General features: G+C 44.8%; 1 protein-coding gene across 1 annotated transcript; it reads right to left on the bottom strand.

Annotated features, from left to right (window-relative positions):
* Positions 1-5,067: 5,067 nt before the first annotated feature.
* LOC134057156 (serine/threonine-protein kinase TAO2-like) lies at positions 5,068-17,604 on the bottom strand. Its single transcript, XM_062514186.1, has 8 exons — positions 17,568-17,604; positions 17,125-17,238; positions 16,894-16,985; positions 15,555-15,651; positions 12,778-12,859; positions 10,136-10,216; positions 9,101-9,226; positions 5,068-6,975 (listed from the first exon to the last, which is right to left on the bottom strand). Exons 3-8 carry the CDS (start codon positions 16,982-16,984, stop codon positions 5,353-5,355), a joined length of 2,100 nt encoding a protein of 699 aa, XP_062370170.1. The 5' UTR covers position 16,985; positions 17,125-17,238; positions 17,568-17,604; the 3' UTR covers positions 5,068-5,352.
* Positions 17,605-17,966: the final 362 nt, after the last annotated feature.

Below are 17,966 nucleotides of genomic sequence, written 5' to 3'. Positions count from 1 at the left end.
AGGTGTCCATCCACGGCGTCCAGCAGCGCGGCCAGGCCGTAGCAGGCGGCCGCGGGCACCGGCCGGGTGGGCATGAGCCAGAAGGACACGGCGGCCAGCAGGATGCGGGCGTAGCCTGGGAAACCAGTACGGACCAGTATGGACCAGTACGGACCAGTATGGACCAGTACGGCCCGGTACGGACCAGTACGGAGCATTATAGACCAGTTACGGCCATCAAAACCTCCCCAAATGGCACCAAAAGTGATCCCTGGGTGATGGAGATTCAGGGGGAAGACCAGTATGGACCAGTTTAAACCAGTATGAACCAATATGGAGCACTATGGACCAGTATAAACCAGTTACAGCCACCAAAACCTCCCCAAACGGCACCAAAAGTGACCCCTGGGTGATGGAGATTCAGGGGGAAGACCAGTATGGACCAGTATGGGTCGGTTTATACCAGTATAAACCAGTATGGACCAGTGTGAACCAGTTTAAGCCACTATAAACCACCTTGGACCTGTTTACACCAATACAGACCAGTATAAACCAGTATAAACCAGTAGAACTCCCAGCAGTAGCCCCACCCAGAGCACCCAAATTCCCTCCCAGTCCCTCCCAGTTTGTCCCAGTCCATGCCAATCCCCTCCCAGTTCATCCCAGTTCATCCCAGCGGCCTCTAATCCCACTCCAGTCCTCCCCAATCCCCTCCCAGTTTGTCCCAGTCCATCCAAATCCTCTCCCAGTTTGTCCCAGTCCCCTCCAACCGCCTCCCAGTCCTCCCCAGTTAGCCCCAGTTCATCCCAGCGACCTCTAATCCCACTCCAGTCCCCCCAATCCCCTCCCAGTTTGCCCCAGTCCCGCCGCACCCTGCCCCCAATCCTCTCCCAGTCCCTCCCAGTCCATCCCAGTACCGCACTCACCGATCAGATTGGGCACGAACAGGAACACGTTGTCCCCCCCCATGGCCCCGGGACCCTCCCGGGACCCCCAAAACCCCACCCGGGACTCCCCAAAATCCCCCCCCCCAAAAAAAAAACCCCCGAGCACCGAGCGGCCCCTTTAAGAACGCCGCGGGTCACGTGACACCGGAAGCGGAAGCACCGCAGCCCTCCCAACCAATCAGAGCTCGCGTAAGGACGCAGCCAATCCGCGCCCGCTTCCGTGTATGACATCACTTCCGCTATAAAGACACGCCCCCGCCGTTGCCGTGGCAACGCGGAAGTCTCGCGTTAATTGCCGCCCTAGTCACGCGAATTATTAATTATTAATAAATTATTAATGTCTTCATTATTAACAGCGGGGGCGATTAACCCCTCCCCGCCCCCACTCGTGACCTCCTAATTATTTTGCCCCCTTTATTAACCCCTTAATTAGCAGAAAGCGGGCGGAGCCAATGACGTCACCAGCGTCCTGTTTATTATTAATGGCATTAATGATTTTAATTAACGCCCCCGTTTAATTCGGGGCGGGGGAAAGGGGGGAGTGGGGAGCCAAGTTTTGATCAAAAAATGAAGATTTTTTTTGGCGTTTTTTTAACCCAATCTTTGAGGTTTTTCCCCTCACAACAAATCCCAATTTTTGAGGCAAAAATCGGCGATTTTGGGGTCCCCCACCCATCAAAAAAATGGGAATTTGGGGTCCCCCCAAAAGGGGGTCCAGACGAGCTCCGGGAATTTCAGGATTTTTCCAGAATTTTTCACCAGCGGCTGCTCCGGAACCTGGAGGGGGGGGGGAAAAAAAAGGGGTGGGGATCCCAAAAATTCCATTCCAAAAAAACCTCGAAATTCCACCCCAAAATAACCCAAAATCCACCCCAAAAACCCCTGAAATTCCAAACGAAAATTCCCAAAATCCACCCCAAAATAACCCAAAATCCACCCCAAAAAACCCCGAAATTCCAAACGAAAATCCCCAAAATCCACCCCAAAATAACCCAAAATCCACCCCAAAAAACCCCGAAATTCCAAACGAAAATCCCCAAAATCCACCCCAAAATAACCCAAAATTCCACACAAAAATAACCCAAAATCCACCCCAAAATAACCCAAAATTCCAAATGAAAACCCCCAAAATTCCACCCAAAAAACCCGAAATTTCACCCCAAAAAAACACAAAATTAAAAAAAAAAAAATCCCCAAAATTCCACACAAAAATAACCCAAAATCCACCCCAAAATAACCCAAAATCCACCCCAAAAAACCCCAAAATTCCAAAAAGATCCCCAAAATTCCACCCCAAAAACCTCAAATTTCCACACAAAAAACCCCCCAAAATTCCAAATAAAAATCCCCAAAATTCCACTCCAAAATAACCCAAAAATTCCACCCCAAAAAACCCCCAAAAAAATCCCCAAAATTCCACACAAAAAAACCTCAAAATCCACCCCAAAAAACCCCAAAATTCAAAAAAAACCCCCAAAATTCCACCCCAAAATAACTCAAAAATTCCACCCCAAAAAAACACAAAATTCCAAAAAACCCCCCAAAATTCCACCCAAAAACCTCAAATTTCCACACAAAAAAACCCCAAAATTCCACCCAAAAATCCCCAAAATTCCACCCCAAAATAACCCAAAATTCCACCCCGAAAAACCCCAAAATGTCAAAAAAATCCCCAAAATTCCAAAAAAAATTCCCAAAATTCCACAAAAAACCCCCAAAATTCCAAATAAAAATCCCCAAATTCCACCCCGAAATAACCCAAAATTCCACCCCAAAATAACCCAAAATTCCACCCAAAAAACCCCAAAATTCCAAATAAAAATCCCCAAAAATCCCACAAAAAAAACCCCAAAATCCACCCCAAAATAACCCAAAAACTCCACAAAAAAAAAATAACAAACCCAAAATTCAAAAAAAATCCCCAAAATTCCACCAAAAAAAAAAAAAAAAAAAAAATCCCAAAATTCCAACAGAAAAATCCCAAAATTCCAACAGAAAAATCCCAAAATTCCAACAGAAAAATCCCAAATTTTCCTTCCAGAGCCCCAAAACCTCCAAAATTCCCGCAGGGAAAAATCAAAATTAATTTTTTTTTTTTACCCAAATTTCTCCTTTTTCCCTTTAAATTTTTTTCCTTTTTTTTTTTTCTTCCCCCCCCCAAAAATTTTCCTTTTTTTCCCCCTTCCAAAATTCCCTTTTTTTTTTTTTTCCCCCCACCCAAATCAAACCCCCCCCCCCCAAAAAAATAAAAATATATTAAAAAAAAAAAAGAAATAAAACCGTGAAAATTGAAGTGTTTTAAATAATTATATTTTAAATAAAATTAATTCCCAACGAAACCACGACGAAAACAAAAAATTCCCCAAAACAACGAAAATTCCAACAAAAAAAAAAGAAAAAGAAAAAGAAAAATCCCAAATTAAAATTTAAAAAAATAAATAAATAAAAAATGAAAAAAGGAACAAAAAAAAAAAAAACCCAAAAAATAAATAGGGAAATAAAAAAAAAAAAATAGGGGGGGAGGGAAAAGCCCAAAATTTTGAGGGAAATCCCAAAAAAATTTAAAAAAAAAAAAAAAAATCCAAAATTTGGAAAAAAATCCAAAATTTTTGAGGAGGTTCCCAAAGCCCAAATTTTGGGTTTTTTTTGGATTTTTTTTTTTTTTTGGATTTTTTTTGACCCTAAATTTGGGGTCCCTCATCCCCAAATGGTCCCAAAATTTAAAGATTGGGGTCCCCCAAAATTTGGGATCCTCCAAAAAATTTTTTTAAAAAAAGGGGGAGGATCCTAAACCCAAATTTTGGGGAATTTTGGTTTTTTTATTTTTGGGGAATTTTGGGTTTTTTTTATTTTTGGAGAATTTTGGATTTTTTTTTTTTTTTTTGGGGGGGGGGAGGGGAATTTAACCCCCAAAATTTGGGCTCCAAAAATCCCAAAAATTCTCCCCCAATTTTTAGGGGAAAATCCCCAAAATTTGGGATCCTCAAATAAAAAATTTTAAAAAGGGGGAGGATCCTAAACCCAAATTTTGGGGAATTTTGGATTTTTTATTTTTGGGGAATTTTGGATTTTTTAGTTTTTTTTGAGGAATTTTGGATTTTTTATTTTTTTGGGGAATTTTGGATTTTTTATTTTTTGGGGAAGTTTGGATTTTTTATTTTTTGGGAATTTTGGATTTTTTATTTTTTTGAGGAATTTTGGATTTTTTATTTTTTGGGAATTTTGGATTTTTTAGATTTTTTTGAGGAATTTTGGATTTTTTATTTTTCGAGGAATTTTTTATTTTTTATTTTTTTGGGAATTTTGGATTTTTTGTTTTTTGGGAATTTTGGATTTTTTTTATTTTTTGGGGAATTTTGGATTTTTTTGTTTTTTTGAGGAATTTTGGATTTTTGTGTTTTTTTTTTTTTTTTTGGGGGGGTGGGGAGCAGGGGGAATTTTCCCCAAATTTAAGACCCCAACCTTAAAATTAAGGAAAGATCCCAAGCCCAAAATCCATCCCCTTTACACCCCCCCCAAAAAAAAAAAAAAATTTAAAAAAAAATCCAAAAATTTTTGGGAATTTTGGTTTTTTTGGGGGTGGGGGTTGTTTATTTTATTTTATTTTATTTTATTTTATTTTATTTTTTAGTGTTTACCTGCCCCTTCCCCCCCCCCCAAAAAAAGTAAAATAAAATAAAATAAAATAAATTAAGATAAAATAAAATAAAGTAAAATAAAATAAAATAAAGTAAAATGAAATGAAATAAAATAAAATAAAATAATCTAAAATAAAATAAAGTAAAATAAAATAAAATAAAATAAAAGTAAAATAAAGTAAAATAAAATAAATTAAGATAAAATAAAATAAAGTAAAATAAAGTAAAATGAAATAAAATAAAGTAAAATGAAATGAAATAAAATAAAATAAAATAAAGTAAAATAAAGTAAAATAAAATAAAAATAAAATAAAGTAAAATAAAATAAAATAAAAGTAAAATAAAGTAAAATAAAATAAATTAAGATAAAATAAAATAAAGTAAAATAAAGTAAAATAAAATAAAATAAAATAAAAGTAAAATAAAATAAAGTAAAATAAAATAAAGTAAAATAAAATAAAATAAAAGTAAAATAAAGTAAAATGAAATAAAATAAAGTAAAATAAAATAAAATAAAAGTAAAATAAAGTAAAATAAAATAAAATAAAATAAAGTAAAATAAAATAAAATAAAAGTAAAATAAAATAAAGTAAAATAAAATAAAATAAAATAAAGTAAAATGAAATAAAATAAAATAAAATAAAATAAAGTAAAATAAAATAAAATAAAGTAAAATAAAATGAAATAAAATAAAAAAATAAAGTAAAATAAAATAAAGTAAGATAAAATAGAATAAAATAAAATAAAGTAAAATAAAATAAAATAAAATAAAATGAAATAAAATCAAATCACCTCCATGGTCGCCTGGGGGGTGGGGGAGGGGCGGGGTGGGATCCCCGATTTTGGGATCCCTTTTTTTGGGGTGGGGGGATGGGTCGAGGACTAGGACGGGGGATCCTGCTGGGTGGGGGAGGGGAGCTTTTCCCCCAAAAAAATCTTTGTAAAAACCTCCCCGCTTTAACTAAAAAAACCCCAAAACGCCTCCCGAAAATTTCCAACCCTCCCCAAAAACCCCGCGACGCCGACGCCGACGACGCCGAAATCCCTCCTCGAAAACGTTTTTGAGCTACGGGAAGACGACTCCTAAACCTCATTTTGTTCGTTTTAGGGAAAAATCGAAAAAGTCCTCGTTCTGATACTAAACCCAAACGTGAAAAAACTCCAAAAAGAGGAGGAGGTAAACCTAAAATCCCCCGAAACCACAAACGATGAGCTCGTCCGTCGCGTGAAATTTCTCCCAAAATATAAAGAGGTAAAAATAACCAAGGGGAAAACCAAAGTTGAGCGGCTAAAACGATGACGGGGACGTAAAGTCGACGGCGACGAACGTTGAGGCCTAAAATGGCGGCGACTCCCGCGGACAAGGCCAAAGGTCCCAAAGAGGAACCTCCGAGGTGAGGACTGAGGGGGAGGAGGGCGTGAACGAGAACCAAACCTGTGGCGCCGGATTCTAACGCCGAAAGGAAACCCCAAAATCGTCGTTTTTGAGCCCAAAGAGCCGTGAGGAGGAGGAGGAGGGATGGGGGTGAGGGATGAATGGCGGCCGTGAAGGCCAAGAGGGAGCAGAGGAGGTGAGGGAGGAGGGAAGGGGTTGGGAGGGGAATGGTGGCTCGGCGAGGGGTGGGAGAAAGGTGAAAGGAAAGGTGGCGGGGAGGTTGGGAGTTTTTGGGAAAAGGGACGGGCGTTTTGAGGGAAAAAACGGGGGTTTTGGGTAAAAATCTGGAGTTTTTAGGTGGGAAAATGGAAGGGGTGGGGTGGGACAAGATGGAGGACTGAGGGGACAAAATGGCGGCCGGAGAGAAAGGGAGGTTTTGTGAGGGGGAGTTTGGGTCTGGGGGTGGTAAAAAGGGATTTTCTGAGGGGGGATTTGAGGCTGGGGGCGATAAAACGGAGGTTTGAGGGGATAAAGTGGTTTTCGGTGTGGATAAAATGAGATTTTGAGGGGTTAAAGAGGGATTTTGCGAGGGTAAAATGGTGGGGTGGGGTGGTGGAGGGTCCCCCGAAGGTAAAACGGGGTTTTGTGAGGGGAAATTTGGGTCGGGGGGGGATAAATTTGGGTTTTCAGGGGATAAATTTGTGTTTTCGGGGGATAAATTTGGGTTTTCAGGGGATAAATTTGGGTTTTGAGGGATTAAATTTGGGTTTTGAAAGGTCGAAGACAAAATGGCGGCCTGAGGGGAAGGAGGGAAAACGGCGGCGGAGGGGGATGAGGGAGGGGTTGGGGGGCACAAAATGGGGTTTGGGGTGGAAAAAATGGGGTTTTGGGTGGAAAAAATGGGATTTTGGGTGGAAAAAATGGGATTTTGGGTGGAAAAAATGAGGTTTGGGGAGGGTAAAGTTGAAGGGGTTTGGGGGTTTTGGGGGGACAAAATGGCGGCCGGAGGGGACAAGATGGCGGAAATGGCGTCGTCCTGAGGAGAGAAAAATGGGGGAAAAATGAGGGAAAAATGGGGAAAAATGAGGGAAAAATGGGGAAAAATGGGGGGAAAATGGGGAAAAATGGGGGAAAAATGGGGAAAAATGGGGGGAAAATGGGGAAAAATGGGGGAAAAATGGGGAAAAATGGGGGGAAAATGGGGAAAAATGGGGAAAAATGGGGGGAAAATGGGGGGAAATGGGGAAAAATGGGGGGAAAATGGGGAAAAATGGGGAAAAATGGGGAAAAATGGGGGGAAAATGGGGAAAAATGGGGAAAAATGGGGAAAAATGGGGAAAAATGGGGGGAAAATGGGGGGAAAATGGGGGGAAAATGGGGGGAAAATGGGGAAAAATGAGGGGAAAATGGGGGGGAAATGGGAAAATGAGGGAAAAATGAGGGGAAAACAGGAGGGAAACGGGAGGGGAAAAGAAAGGAAACAATGAGGAAAAAATGAGGGGAAAAATGGGGGGAAAATGGGGGGAAAATGGGGGGAAAATGGGGGAAAAATGAGGGGAAAATGGGGAAAAATGGGGGAAAAATGGGGAAAAATGGGGAAAAATGGGGGGAAAATGAGGGAAAAATGGGGAAAAATGGGGAAAAATGGGGGGAAAATGGGGGGAAAATGAGGGGAAAATGGGGGGAAAATGGGGGGAAATGAGGAAAAAATGAGGGGAAAATGGGGGGGAAATGGGAAAATGAGGGAAAAATGAGGGGAAAACAGGAGGGAAACGGGAGGGGAAAAGAAAGGAAACAATGAGGAAAAAATGAGGGGAAAAATGGGGGGAAAATGGGGGGAAAATGGGGGGAAAATGAGGGGAAAATGAGGGGAAAATGGGGGGGAAATGGGGAAGAAAAATGGGGAGAAATGAGGGGAAAATGGGGGGGAAATGGGGGGAAAATGGGGAAAAAATGGGGAAAAAATGGGGAAAAAGTGGGGGGGAAATGAGGGAAAAATGGGGAAAAATGAGGGGAAAATGGGGGGAAATGGGGGGAAAATGGGGGGAAAAAAATAAATGAGAGAATAAATGAGAAAATAAACGAGAAAAAAAACTGAAAAAAAATGAAGAAAAAATGAAGAAAAAATGAAGAAAAAATGAGGAAAAAAATGAGAAAAAAAAATGAGAAGAAAAGGAGAGGGAAGATGAGGAGAAAAATGAGGGGAAAAATAAAATAAATGAGAGAAATAAATGGAAAAAAAAAAGAGAAAAAAATGGGAAAAAATGAGGGAAAAATGAGAGAAAAAATGAGGGGAAAAATGAGGGAAAAAAATTAAATGAGAATAAATGAGAAAAAACGAGAAAAAAATGAGAAAAAAATGAGAAAAAAAAAAGAAAAAATGAGAAAAAAAATGAGAAAAAAATGAGAAAAAAAAAAGAAAAAATGAGAAAAAAAATGAGAAAAAAATGGGAAAAAAAGGAAAAAAATGAGAAAAAAATGAGAAAAAATTGAGATAAAATAGAGAAAAAAAGAGAAAGAAAGAAGAAAAATTGAGGGAAAAAAAATGAGGAAAAATGAGGAAAAAAATGAGGGAAAAAAAGGGAAAAGGAGGAAAAAAGGGATTGAAAAAAAATTTTTTTTTTTTTTTTTGAGGGAAAAATGAAAAAATTGGGGAAACGTCTTTTGTGAGGGGAGAAAAAATAAAATGGAATTTAAGGGAAATTCTGGGACATTTTGGGAAGCAAAAAAATTGGATTTAAAAATTGAATTTAAATTTTTTTTTTTTTTTTTCCCTGGGGGGATTTTTTTGGGGTCCCTGATTGGAGGAGGGGGGAGGGGAATTCCATTAAATCCACCCCCCCCACACCCCCCCCCCCCCAAAAATCCTCCCAATTTTACCCCAAAATTCTCCCAAATCCCCAAAAATTCCCTGAAATTTCCCAAATTCCCCCCCAATTCCATCCCATAACCCCCCAAAAAAATTCCAAAAAAATTCCCTCAAATTCCCAAATTTCCCCTCAAAATCCCCGGAAAATTTTCCCAAAATTTCCCCCCCAAAATTCCCGATTTTTTTTTCACACACACCCCCCCCCCCCCCCAAAAAATCCCTGAAAATTTTTCCCAAAATCTCCCAAAAATTCCCCAAAATCTCCCAAAAATTCCCCAAATTTCCCCCTCACCTGCGGGGGGGTCCCGGGGGGTCCCTCCCCTCCCCCCTCGGCGTCGTCCTCGGGGTCCCCCAGACTGGGAGGGTCACTGGTGCTACTGGGAGAACTGGGAATGCTGGGGGAGGGGCTGGGGGGATCCTGGGGGGGGACAGAGAGAGGTGGGGGGGTCAGACTGGATGGACTGGGAGGGACTGGGATCGACTGGGATGGACTGGGAGGGCACTGGGAGGGACTGGGAGGGACTGGGATCGACTGGGATGGACTGGGAGGGACTGGGAGGGACTGGGAGGGACTGGGAGGGAACTGGGATGGACTGGAACTCAACTGGGAGGGCACGGGGAGGGCACTGGGAGGGCACTGGGAGGGACTGGGAGGGACTGGGAGGGACTGGGATGGACTGGAACTCAACTGGGAGAGCACTGGGATGGACAGGGACAAACTGGAAGCCAACTGGGATGGACTGGGAGGGCACTGGGATCGACTGGGATGGACTGGAACCCAACTGGGATGGACTGGAACCCAACTGGGATGGACTGGGAATAACTGGGATGGACTGGAACCCAACTGGGATGGACTGGAACCCAACTGGGATGGACTGGAACCTAACTGGGAGGGACTGGAACCCAACTGGGAGGGACTGGAACCCAACTGGGAGGGACTGGGAATAACTGGGATGGACTGGAACCCAACTGGGATGGACTGGGAATAACTGGGATGGACTGGAACCCAACTGGGATGGACTGGAACCCAACTGGGATGGACTGGGAATGACTGGGATGGACTGGAACCTAACTGGGATGGACTGGAACCCAACTGGGATGGACTGGAACCCAACTGGGATGGACTGGAACTCAACTGGGATGGACTGGGAATGACTGGGATGGATTGGAACCCAACTGGGATGGACTGGAACCCAACTGGGATGGACTGGGAATGACTGGGAGCCATCTGGTACCCACATATGGAACCAAACTGGTCCATACTGGTTTATACCGGTCCGTACTGGTCCACACCGGTTTATACTGGTTTATACTGGTCTGCACTCACCTCGTCCCTGGCGGCCATCTTGGTTCTGCGCAGCAGCTCTGGGACCACCCCCGGGGGGCGCTCCTGGGCCAGGAACCCGTGCTGGAAACCCCAAAAATCACCCAAAAAATCACCCCAAAATACCCAAAATCACCCCAAAATTATCCTAAAAATCATCCTAAAAATCACCCAAAATCACCCCAAAAATCACCCCAAAATACCCAAAATCACCCCAAAATTATCCTAAAAATCATCCTAAAAATCACCCCAAAAATCACCCTAAAAATCATCCTAAAATCACCCCAAATCACCCCAAAATCACCCCAAAATTCACCTAAAAAATCACCCAAAATCAACCCAAAAATCACCCAAAATCACCCCAAAAATCACCCCAAAATACCCAAAATCACCCCAAAATACCCCGAAATCACCCCAAAATCACCCCAAAAATCACCCAAAAAATCACCCAAAATCACCCCAAAATTATCCTAAAAATCATCCTAAAAATCACCCTGAAATCACCCCAAAAATCACCCTAAAAATCACCCTAAAAATCAACCTAAAATCACCCCAAAATCACCCCAAACATCACCCCAAAATACCCAAAATCACCCTAAAATACCCTGAAATCACCCTAAAATCATCCTAAAAATCACCCCAAAAATCACCCCAAAATCACCCTAAAAATCATCCTAAAATCACCCAAAAAATACCCCAAAATCATCCCAAAATCGCTCCAAAAATCACCCAAAATAACCCAAAAATCACCCAAAATAACCCAAAATCATCCTAAAATCACCCAAAAATCAACCGAAATCACCGAAAAATCACCCCAAAAATGTTCCCAAATCACCCCAAAATCACCCTAAAAATCATCCTAAAATCATCCCAAAAATTATCCCAAAATCACCCCAAAAATCACCCAAAATCATCCCAAAATCACCCAAAAATCACCCTAAAAATCACCCCAAAAATCATCCTAAAAATCATCCCAAAATCACCCAAAATCATCCCTAAAATACCCCAAAATCACCCCAAAATCATCCTAAAAATACCCTGAAATAATCCTAAAATCACCCCAAAATAACCCAAAATCATCCCAAAAATTCCCTGAAATAATCCTAAAATCACCCAAAAAAATCCCAAAAATCATCCCAAAATCGTCCCAAAAATCACCCGAAATCACCCCAAAAATATCCCAAAATCATCCCAAAAATCACCACAAAAATCACAAAATAACCCAAAAATCGTCCCAAAAATCACCCAAAAATATCCCAAAAATCGTCCCAAAAATCACCCAAAATAACCCAAAATCAACCCAAAAATCACCTCAAAATCAACCCAAAATCACCTCAAAAAATCCCAAAATCACCCAAAAAACCCCAAAATCGCCCAAAAAAATCCCAAAATCGCCCAAAAAATATTTTAGGATTTTTTTTTTTTTCTTTTTTTAGGGCGGGAAGGAAAAATTTGGGATTTTGGAGAAATTTCTTTTTGGGATTTTTCAAATTTCCTTTGGGGATTTTTTGGAAAATTTTCAGGAATTTGGAGGAAAATTTCGGGGTCGTTTTTTGGGATTTTTTGTGATTTTTTGGGGGTTTTTTGGGGGGGGATTTTTTGTGATTTTTTGGGGGTTTTTTTGTGATTTTTTTGGGGCTTTTTTAAGGATTTTGGGAAGATTTTGGGGATTTTGGGAAGGGTTTTGGGGTTTTTTTGGGTTTTTTTTTGGGGTTTCTTTTTTGGGTTTTTTTGGGGGGTTTTTGGGATTTTTTGTGATTTTTTGGGGTTTTTTTAAGGATTTTGGGAAGATTTTGGGTTTTTTTGGAGGGGGTTGGGTTTTTTTGTGATTTTTTGGGGTTTTTTTTAAGAATTTTGGGAAGATTTTGGGTTTTTTTGGGGGGGTTTTTTGGGGTTTTTGGGGGTTTTTTTTGGGGTTTCTTTTTGGGTTTTTTTGGGGGGATTTTTGGGTTTTTTTTGTGATTTTTTGGGTTTTTTTTTTAAAGGATTTTGGGAAGATTTTGGGGGGTTTTTTGGGGGGTTTTTTTGGGATTTTTTGTGATTTTTTTGGGATTTTTTTTTTAAGGATTTTGGAAGATTTTGGGTTTTATTTGGGGTTTTGGTGTTTTTTTGGGGGGGTTTTGGGGTTTTTTTTTGGGGGGGGTTTTGGGTTTTTTTGTGATTTTTTGGGTTTTTTTTTAAGGATTTTGGGAAGATTTTGGGTTTTCTTGGGGGGGTTTCTTTTTTTGGTTTTTTTTGGGGGGGTTTTGGGGTTTTTTTGTGATTTTTTGGGGTTTTTTAAGGATTTTGGGAAGATTTTGGGGTTTTTTTTGGGGGGGGTGTGGGGTTTTTTTGGGGGGGTTTTTGGGATTTTTTTGGGGGGGTTTTTTGGGGTTTTTTTGGGGTGTTTTTGGGGGTTTTTTGGGGTAGTTTTTTGGGGTTTTTTTGGGGGGGGGTTTGGGTTTTTTTTTTGGGGGGGGTTTTTGGGTGGGAGTTTTTTGGGGGGGGTTTTTTGGGTTTTTTGGGGTTTTTTTTGGGGTAGTTTTTTTTTTTTTTTTCTTTGGGGGGGATTGTTTTTTTTTTTTTTGGGGTGGTTTTTTGTTTTTTTTTTTTTTTTTTGGGGGGGGGGGTTTGGGTTTTTTTTGGGGGGTTTTTGGGGTCCCCACCTGCAGCAGCTCCCGCGCTCGGGGCCGTTCCTGCGGAAGCTTCCGGAGGCACCGAGAAACAAAATCCCGAAATTCCTCCGACCTGGGGAGGGGGGAGGGGAAACGTGGGGGACCCCGAAAATTCGGGATACGGGGGGGGGGGGGGGGTGAGCACAAAAATTCGGGATTGGAAACCAAAAATTTGGGATTGGAATTCTAAATGTGGGGCTGAGACCCCGAAATGTGGGGCAGGGCTGGATCTATGGGGCAGGGATGATCTATGGGGCAGGGATGATCTATGGGATCTATGGGGCAGGGCTGGATCTATGGGATCTATGGGGCAGGGATGATCTATGGGGCAGGGATGATCTATGGGATCTATGGGGCAGGGCTGGATCTATGGGATCTATGGGGCAGGGATGATCTATGGGATCTATGGGGCAGGGCTGGATCTATGGGGTCTATGGGATCTATGGGGCAGGGATGATCTATGGGGCGGATCTTTGGGGCAGGGCTGGATCTATGGGATCGATCTATGGGGCAGGGAGGATCTATGGGATCTATGGGGCAGGGCTGGATCTATGGGGCAGGGAGGATCTATGGGGCAGATCTATGGGGCAGGGCTGGATCTATGGGGTCTATGGGGCAGATCTATGGGGCAGGGATGATCTATGGGATCTATGGGGCGGATCTTTGGGGCAGAGCTGGATCTATGGGTTCCATGGGATCTATGGGGCAGGGCTGGATCTATGGGATCTATGGGATCTATGGGGCAGGGATGATCTATGGGGTCTATGGGGCAGATCTATGGGGCAGGGATGATCTATGGGGTGTAAGGGATCTATGGGGCACGGCTGGGTCTGTGGGGTGGATCTATGGGGTCTATGGGGCGGATCTATGGGGCAGGGCTGGATCTATGGGATCTATGGGGCAGGGCTGGATCTATGGGGTCTATGGGGCGGATCTTTGGGGCAGAGCTGGATCTATGGGATCTATGGGATCTATGGGGCAGGGATGATCTATGGGGTGTAAGGGATCTATGGGGCACGGCTGGGTCTGTGGGGTGCATCGATGGGGTCTATAGGATCTATGGGGTCTATGGGGCAGGGCTGGATCTATGGGATCTATGGGATCTATGGGGTGGATCTATGGGGCAGGGAGGATCTATGGGATCTATGGGGCAGATCTATGGGGCAGGGCTGGATCTATGGGATCTATGGGACAGATCTATGGGGCAGGGCTGGATCTATGGGATCTGTGGGGCAGATCTATGGGGCAGGGCTGGATCTATGAGATCTGTGGGATCTATGGGGCAGATCTATGGGGCAGGGCTGGATCTATGGGATCTGTGGGATCTATGGGGCAGATCTATGGGGCAGGGCTGGATCTATGGGATCTGTGGGATCTATGGGGCAGATCTATGGGGCAGGGCTGGATCTATGGGATCTGTGGGATCTATGGGGCAGATCTATGGGGCAGGGAGGATCTATGGGGCACGGACCAGCTGTGGGGCTGTTTTAGGGCCGGGGGCTCTCTCTGGGCGATGTGGGGTGGATCTATGGGGTCTATGGGGCAGATCTATGGGGCAGGGAGGATCTATGGGATCTATGGGACAGATCTATGGGGCAGGGCTGGATCTATGGGGTCTATGGGGCAGATCTATGGGGCAGGGAGGATCTATGGGATCTATGGGATCTATGGGGCAGGGCTGGATCTATGGGATCTATGGGGTGGATCTATGGGGCAGGGAGGATCTATGGGATCTATGGGGCAGATCTATGGGGCAGGGCTGGATCTATGGGATCTATGGGACAGATCTATGGGGCAGGGCTGGATCTATGAGATCTGTGGGATCTATGGGGCAGATCTATGGGGCAGGGCTGGATCTATGGGATCTGTGGGATCTATGGGGCAGATCTATGGGGCAGGGCTGGATCTATGGGATCTGTGGGATCTATGGGGCAGATCTATGGGGCAGGGAGGATCTATGGGGCACGGACCAGCTGTGGGGCTGCTTTAGGGCCGGGGGCTCTCTCTGGGCGATGTGGGGTGGATCTATGGGATCTATGGGACAGATCTATGGGGCAGGGAGGATCTATGGGATCTATGGGGCAGATCTATGGGGCAGGAAGGATCTATGGGATCTGTGGGGCAGATCTATGGGGCAGGGAGGATCTATGGGATCTGTGGGATCTATGGGGCAGGGCTGGATCTATGGGATCTATGGGGCAGATCTATGGGGCAGGAAGGATCTATGGGATCTGTGGGGCAGATCTATGGGGCAGGGCTGGATCTATGGGATCTGTGGGATCTATGGGGCAGATCTATGGGGCAGGGAGGATCTATGGGGCACGGACCAGCTGTGGGGCTGCTTTAGGGCCGGGGGCTCTCTCTGGGCGATGTGGGGTGGATCTATGGGATCTATGGGGCAGGGAGGATCTATGGGATCTATGGGATCTATGGGGCAGGGCTGGATCTATGGGATCTATGGGGCAGTTCTATGGGGCAGGGAGGATCTATGGGGTCTATGGGACAGATCTATGGGGCAGGGAGGATCTATGGGATCTATGGGGCAGATCTATGGGGCAGGGAGGATCTATGGGGCACGGACCAGCTGTGGGGCTGTTTTAGGGCCGGGGGCTCTCTCTGGGCGATGTGGGGTGGATCTATGGGGTCTATGGGGCAGATCTATGGGGCAGGGAGGATCTATGGGATCTATGGGACAGATCTATGGGGCAGGGCTGGATCTATGGGATCTATGGGATCTGTGGGGCAGGGAGGATCTATGGGGCACGGACCAGCTGTGGGGCTGTTTTAGGGCCGGGGGCTCTCTCTGGGCGATGTGGTACAGGGCGCTCATCGCGTTCAGCTGGAACAGGGGCGGCCTCCGCTCAGCTGGTCAGGAAAGGGTTAAAAAAAAGAAAAAATCAGGAAAAAAATAAAAAGACAAAAAAAATTCACCCCAAAATCCACCCCCCCCCCCCAAAAAAAAAAAAATCCCAGGCAGAAGAAAAATCCCCCCCAAAAAATCTCTCAGAATTCTACAAAGAAAACGCCTCAAAAATAAAAAAATTCTGCAAAAAAATCGTCCAAAATTTAAAAAAAAAAGTCCCCAAAAAATCCCCAAAAAATCCCCAAAAAATCCACAAAAAATCGCCAAAAAAATCCCCAAAAAATCCTCAAAAAAAATCCCAAAAAATCCTCAAAAAAATCCCCAAAAAATCCCAAAAAAATCCTCAAAAAATCCTCAAAAAATCTCTAAAGAATCCCCAAAAATCCTGAAAAAATCCCCACAAAATCCTCAAAAAATCCAAAAAAAATCCCCAAAAATTCCCTAAAAAATAAAAAAAAAATCCACAAAAAATCCAAAAAAATCCCCAAAAAATCCCCCAAAAATGCGTAAAAAATCCCCAAAAAATCCAAAAAAATCCCCATAAAATCCCCAAAAAATCCCTAAAAAATCCCCAAAAAATCCCTAAAAAATCCCCAAAAAATCCCTAAAAAAATCCCCAAAAAATGCGTAAAAAACGCGTAAAAAATCCCCATAAAATCCCCAAAAAATCCCCATAAACCCCCACAAACCCCCCATAAACCCCCATAAACCCCCATAAACCCCCCACAAACCCCCCATAAACCCCCATAAACCCCCATAAACCCCCATAAACCCCCATAAACCCCCCATAAACCCCCCATAAACCCCCATAAACCCCCACAAACCCCCCATAAACCCCCCATAAACCCCCCACAAACCCCCCACAAACCCCCATAAACCCCCACAAACCCCCCATAAACCCCCCATAAACCCCCATAAACCCCCATAAACCCCCACAAACCCCCCACAAACCCCCACAAACCCCCCACAAACCCCCCACAAACCCCCCACAAACCCCCCATAAACCCCCATAAAACCCCCATAAACCCCCATAAACCCCCACAAACCCCCCACAAACCCCCACAAACCCCCCACAAACCCCCCACAAACCCCCCACAAACCCCCCATAAACCCCCATAAAACCCCCATAAACCCCCATAAACCCCCATAAACCCCCACAAACCCCCACAAACCCCCCACAAACCCCCATAAACCCCCCACAAACCCCCCACAAACCCCCCAACCCCCCCCAGAAATGCCCTCACCCAGCTCGATGCAGGTGATCCCCAGGGACCAAACGTCGGCGCGTCCGTCGTAAATCCCCTCCTCCATGGCCAGGATCACCTCGGGAGCCATCCTGGGGTGGGGTGGGGGAGGGGTCATCCACTCGGGGACCCCCTCCCCACATTTTTAAGACCGGCCCCTCCCCCTTCCCCAATAAAAGAGAATTAATTAAGGAATAAATTAACGAAGAGGTGCCCTCCCCTCCCCCTCACCAGTACGGGGTCCCCACCAAGGACTTGGCCGGGGTGGCCACCGAGGCCGAGCCGAAGTCGCCCAGTTTGACCAGTCCAGGGCAGCTCAGGAGGATGTTGGAGGCCTTGATGTCCCTGTGGGGGAGGGGAGGGGGGGGTCAGTGGGGTGGGGGAGGGGTCGGTGGGGTGGGGCTATGGGGCAGGGATGGATCTGTGGGGATGATCTATGGGGCAGGGATGATCTATGGGGCAGGGATAGATCTATGGGGCAGGGATAGATCTATGGGGCACACAGGATCTATGGGGCAGGGATGGATCTATGGGGTGGATCTATGGGGCAGGGATGGATCTGTGGGGCAGGGATGGATCTGTGGGGTGGATCTATGGGGCAGGGATGGATCTGTGGGGTGGATCTATGGGGCAGGGATGATCTATGGGGCACACAGGATCTATGGGGCACACACCTGTGGATCACCCCCTGGCCGTGCAGGTAACCCAGGCCCTGCAGGCTCTATGGGGCAAGGATGGATCTATGGGGCACACGGGATCTATGGGGCAGGGATGGATCTATGGGGCAGGGATGGATCTATGGGGCACACAGGATCTATGGGGTGGATCTATGGGGCAGGGATGATCTATGGGGTGGATCTATGGGGCAGGGATGGATCTATGGGGCAGGAATGGATCTATGGGGTGGATCTATGGGGCACACAGGACCTATGGGGCAGGGATGATCTATGGGGTGGATCTATGGGGCAGGGATGATCTATGGGGCACACGGGATCTATGGGGCACACAGGATCTATGGGACACACACCTGTGGATCACCCCCTGGCCGTGCAGGTAACCCAGGCCCTGCAGGG

The sequence above is a fragment of the Cinclus cinclus genome, unplaced genomic scaffold, assembly GCF_963662255.1.
Source record: "Cinclus cinclus unplaced genomic scaffold, bCinCin1.1 SCAFFOLD_309, whole genome shotgun sequence".
Taxonomy (NCBI): Eukaryota; Metazoa; Chordata; class Aves; order Passeriformes; family Cinclidae; genus Cinclus; species Cinclus cinclus.
This window is presented reverse-complemented; position numbering and strand designations above follow the sequence as displayed.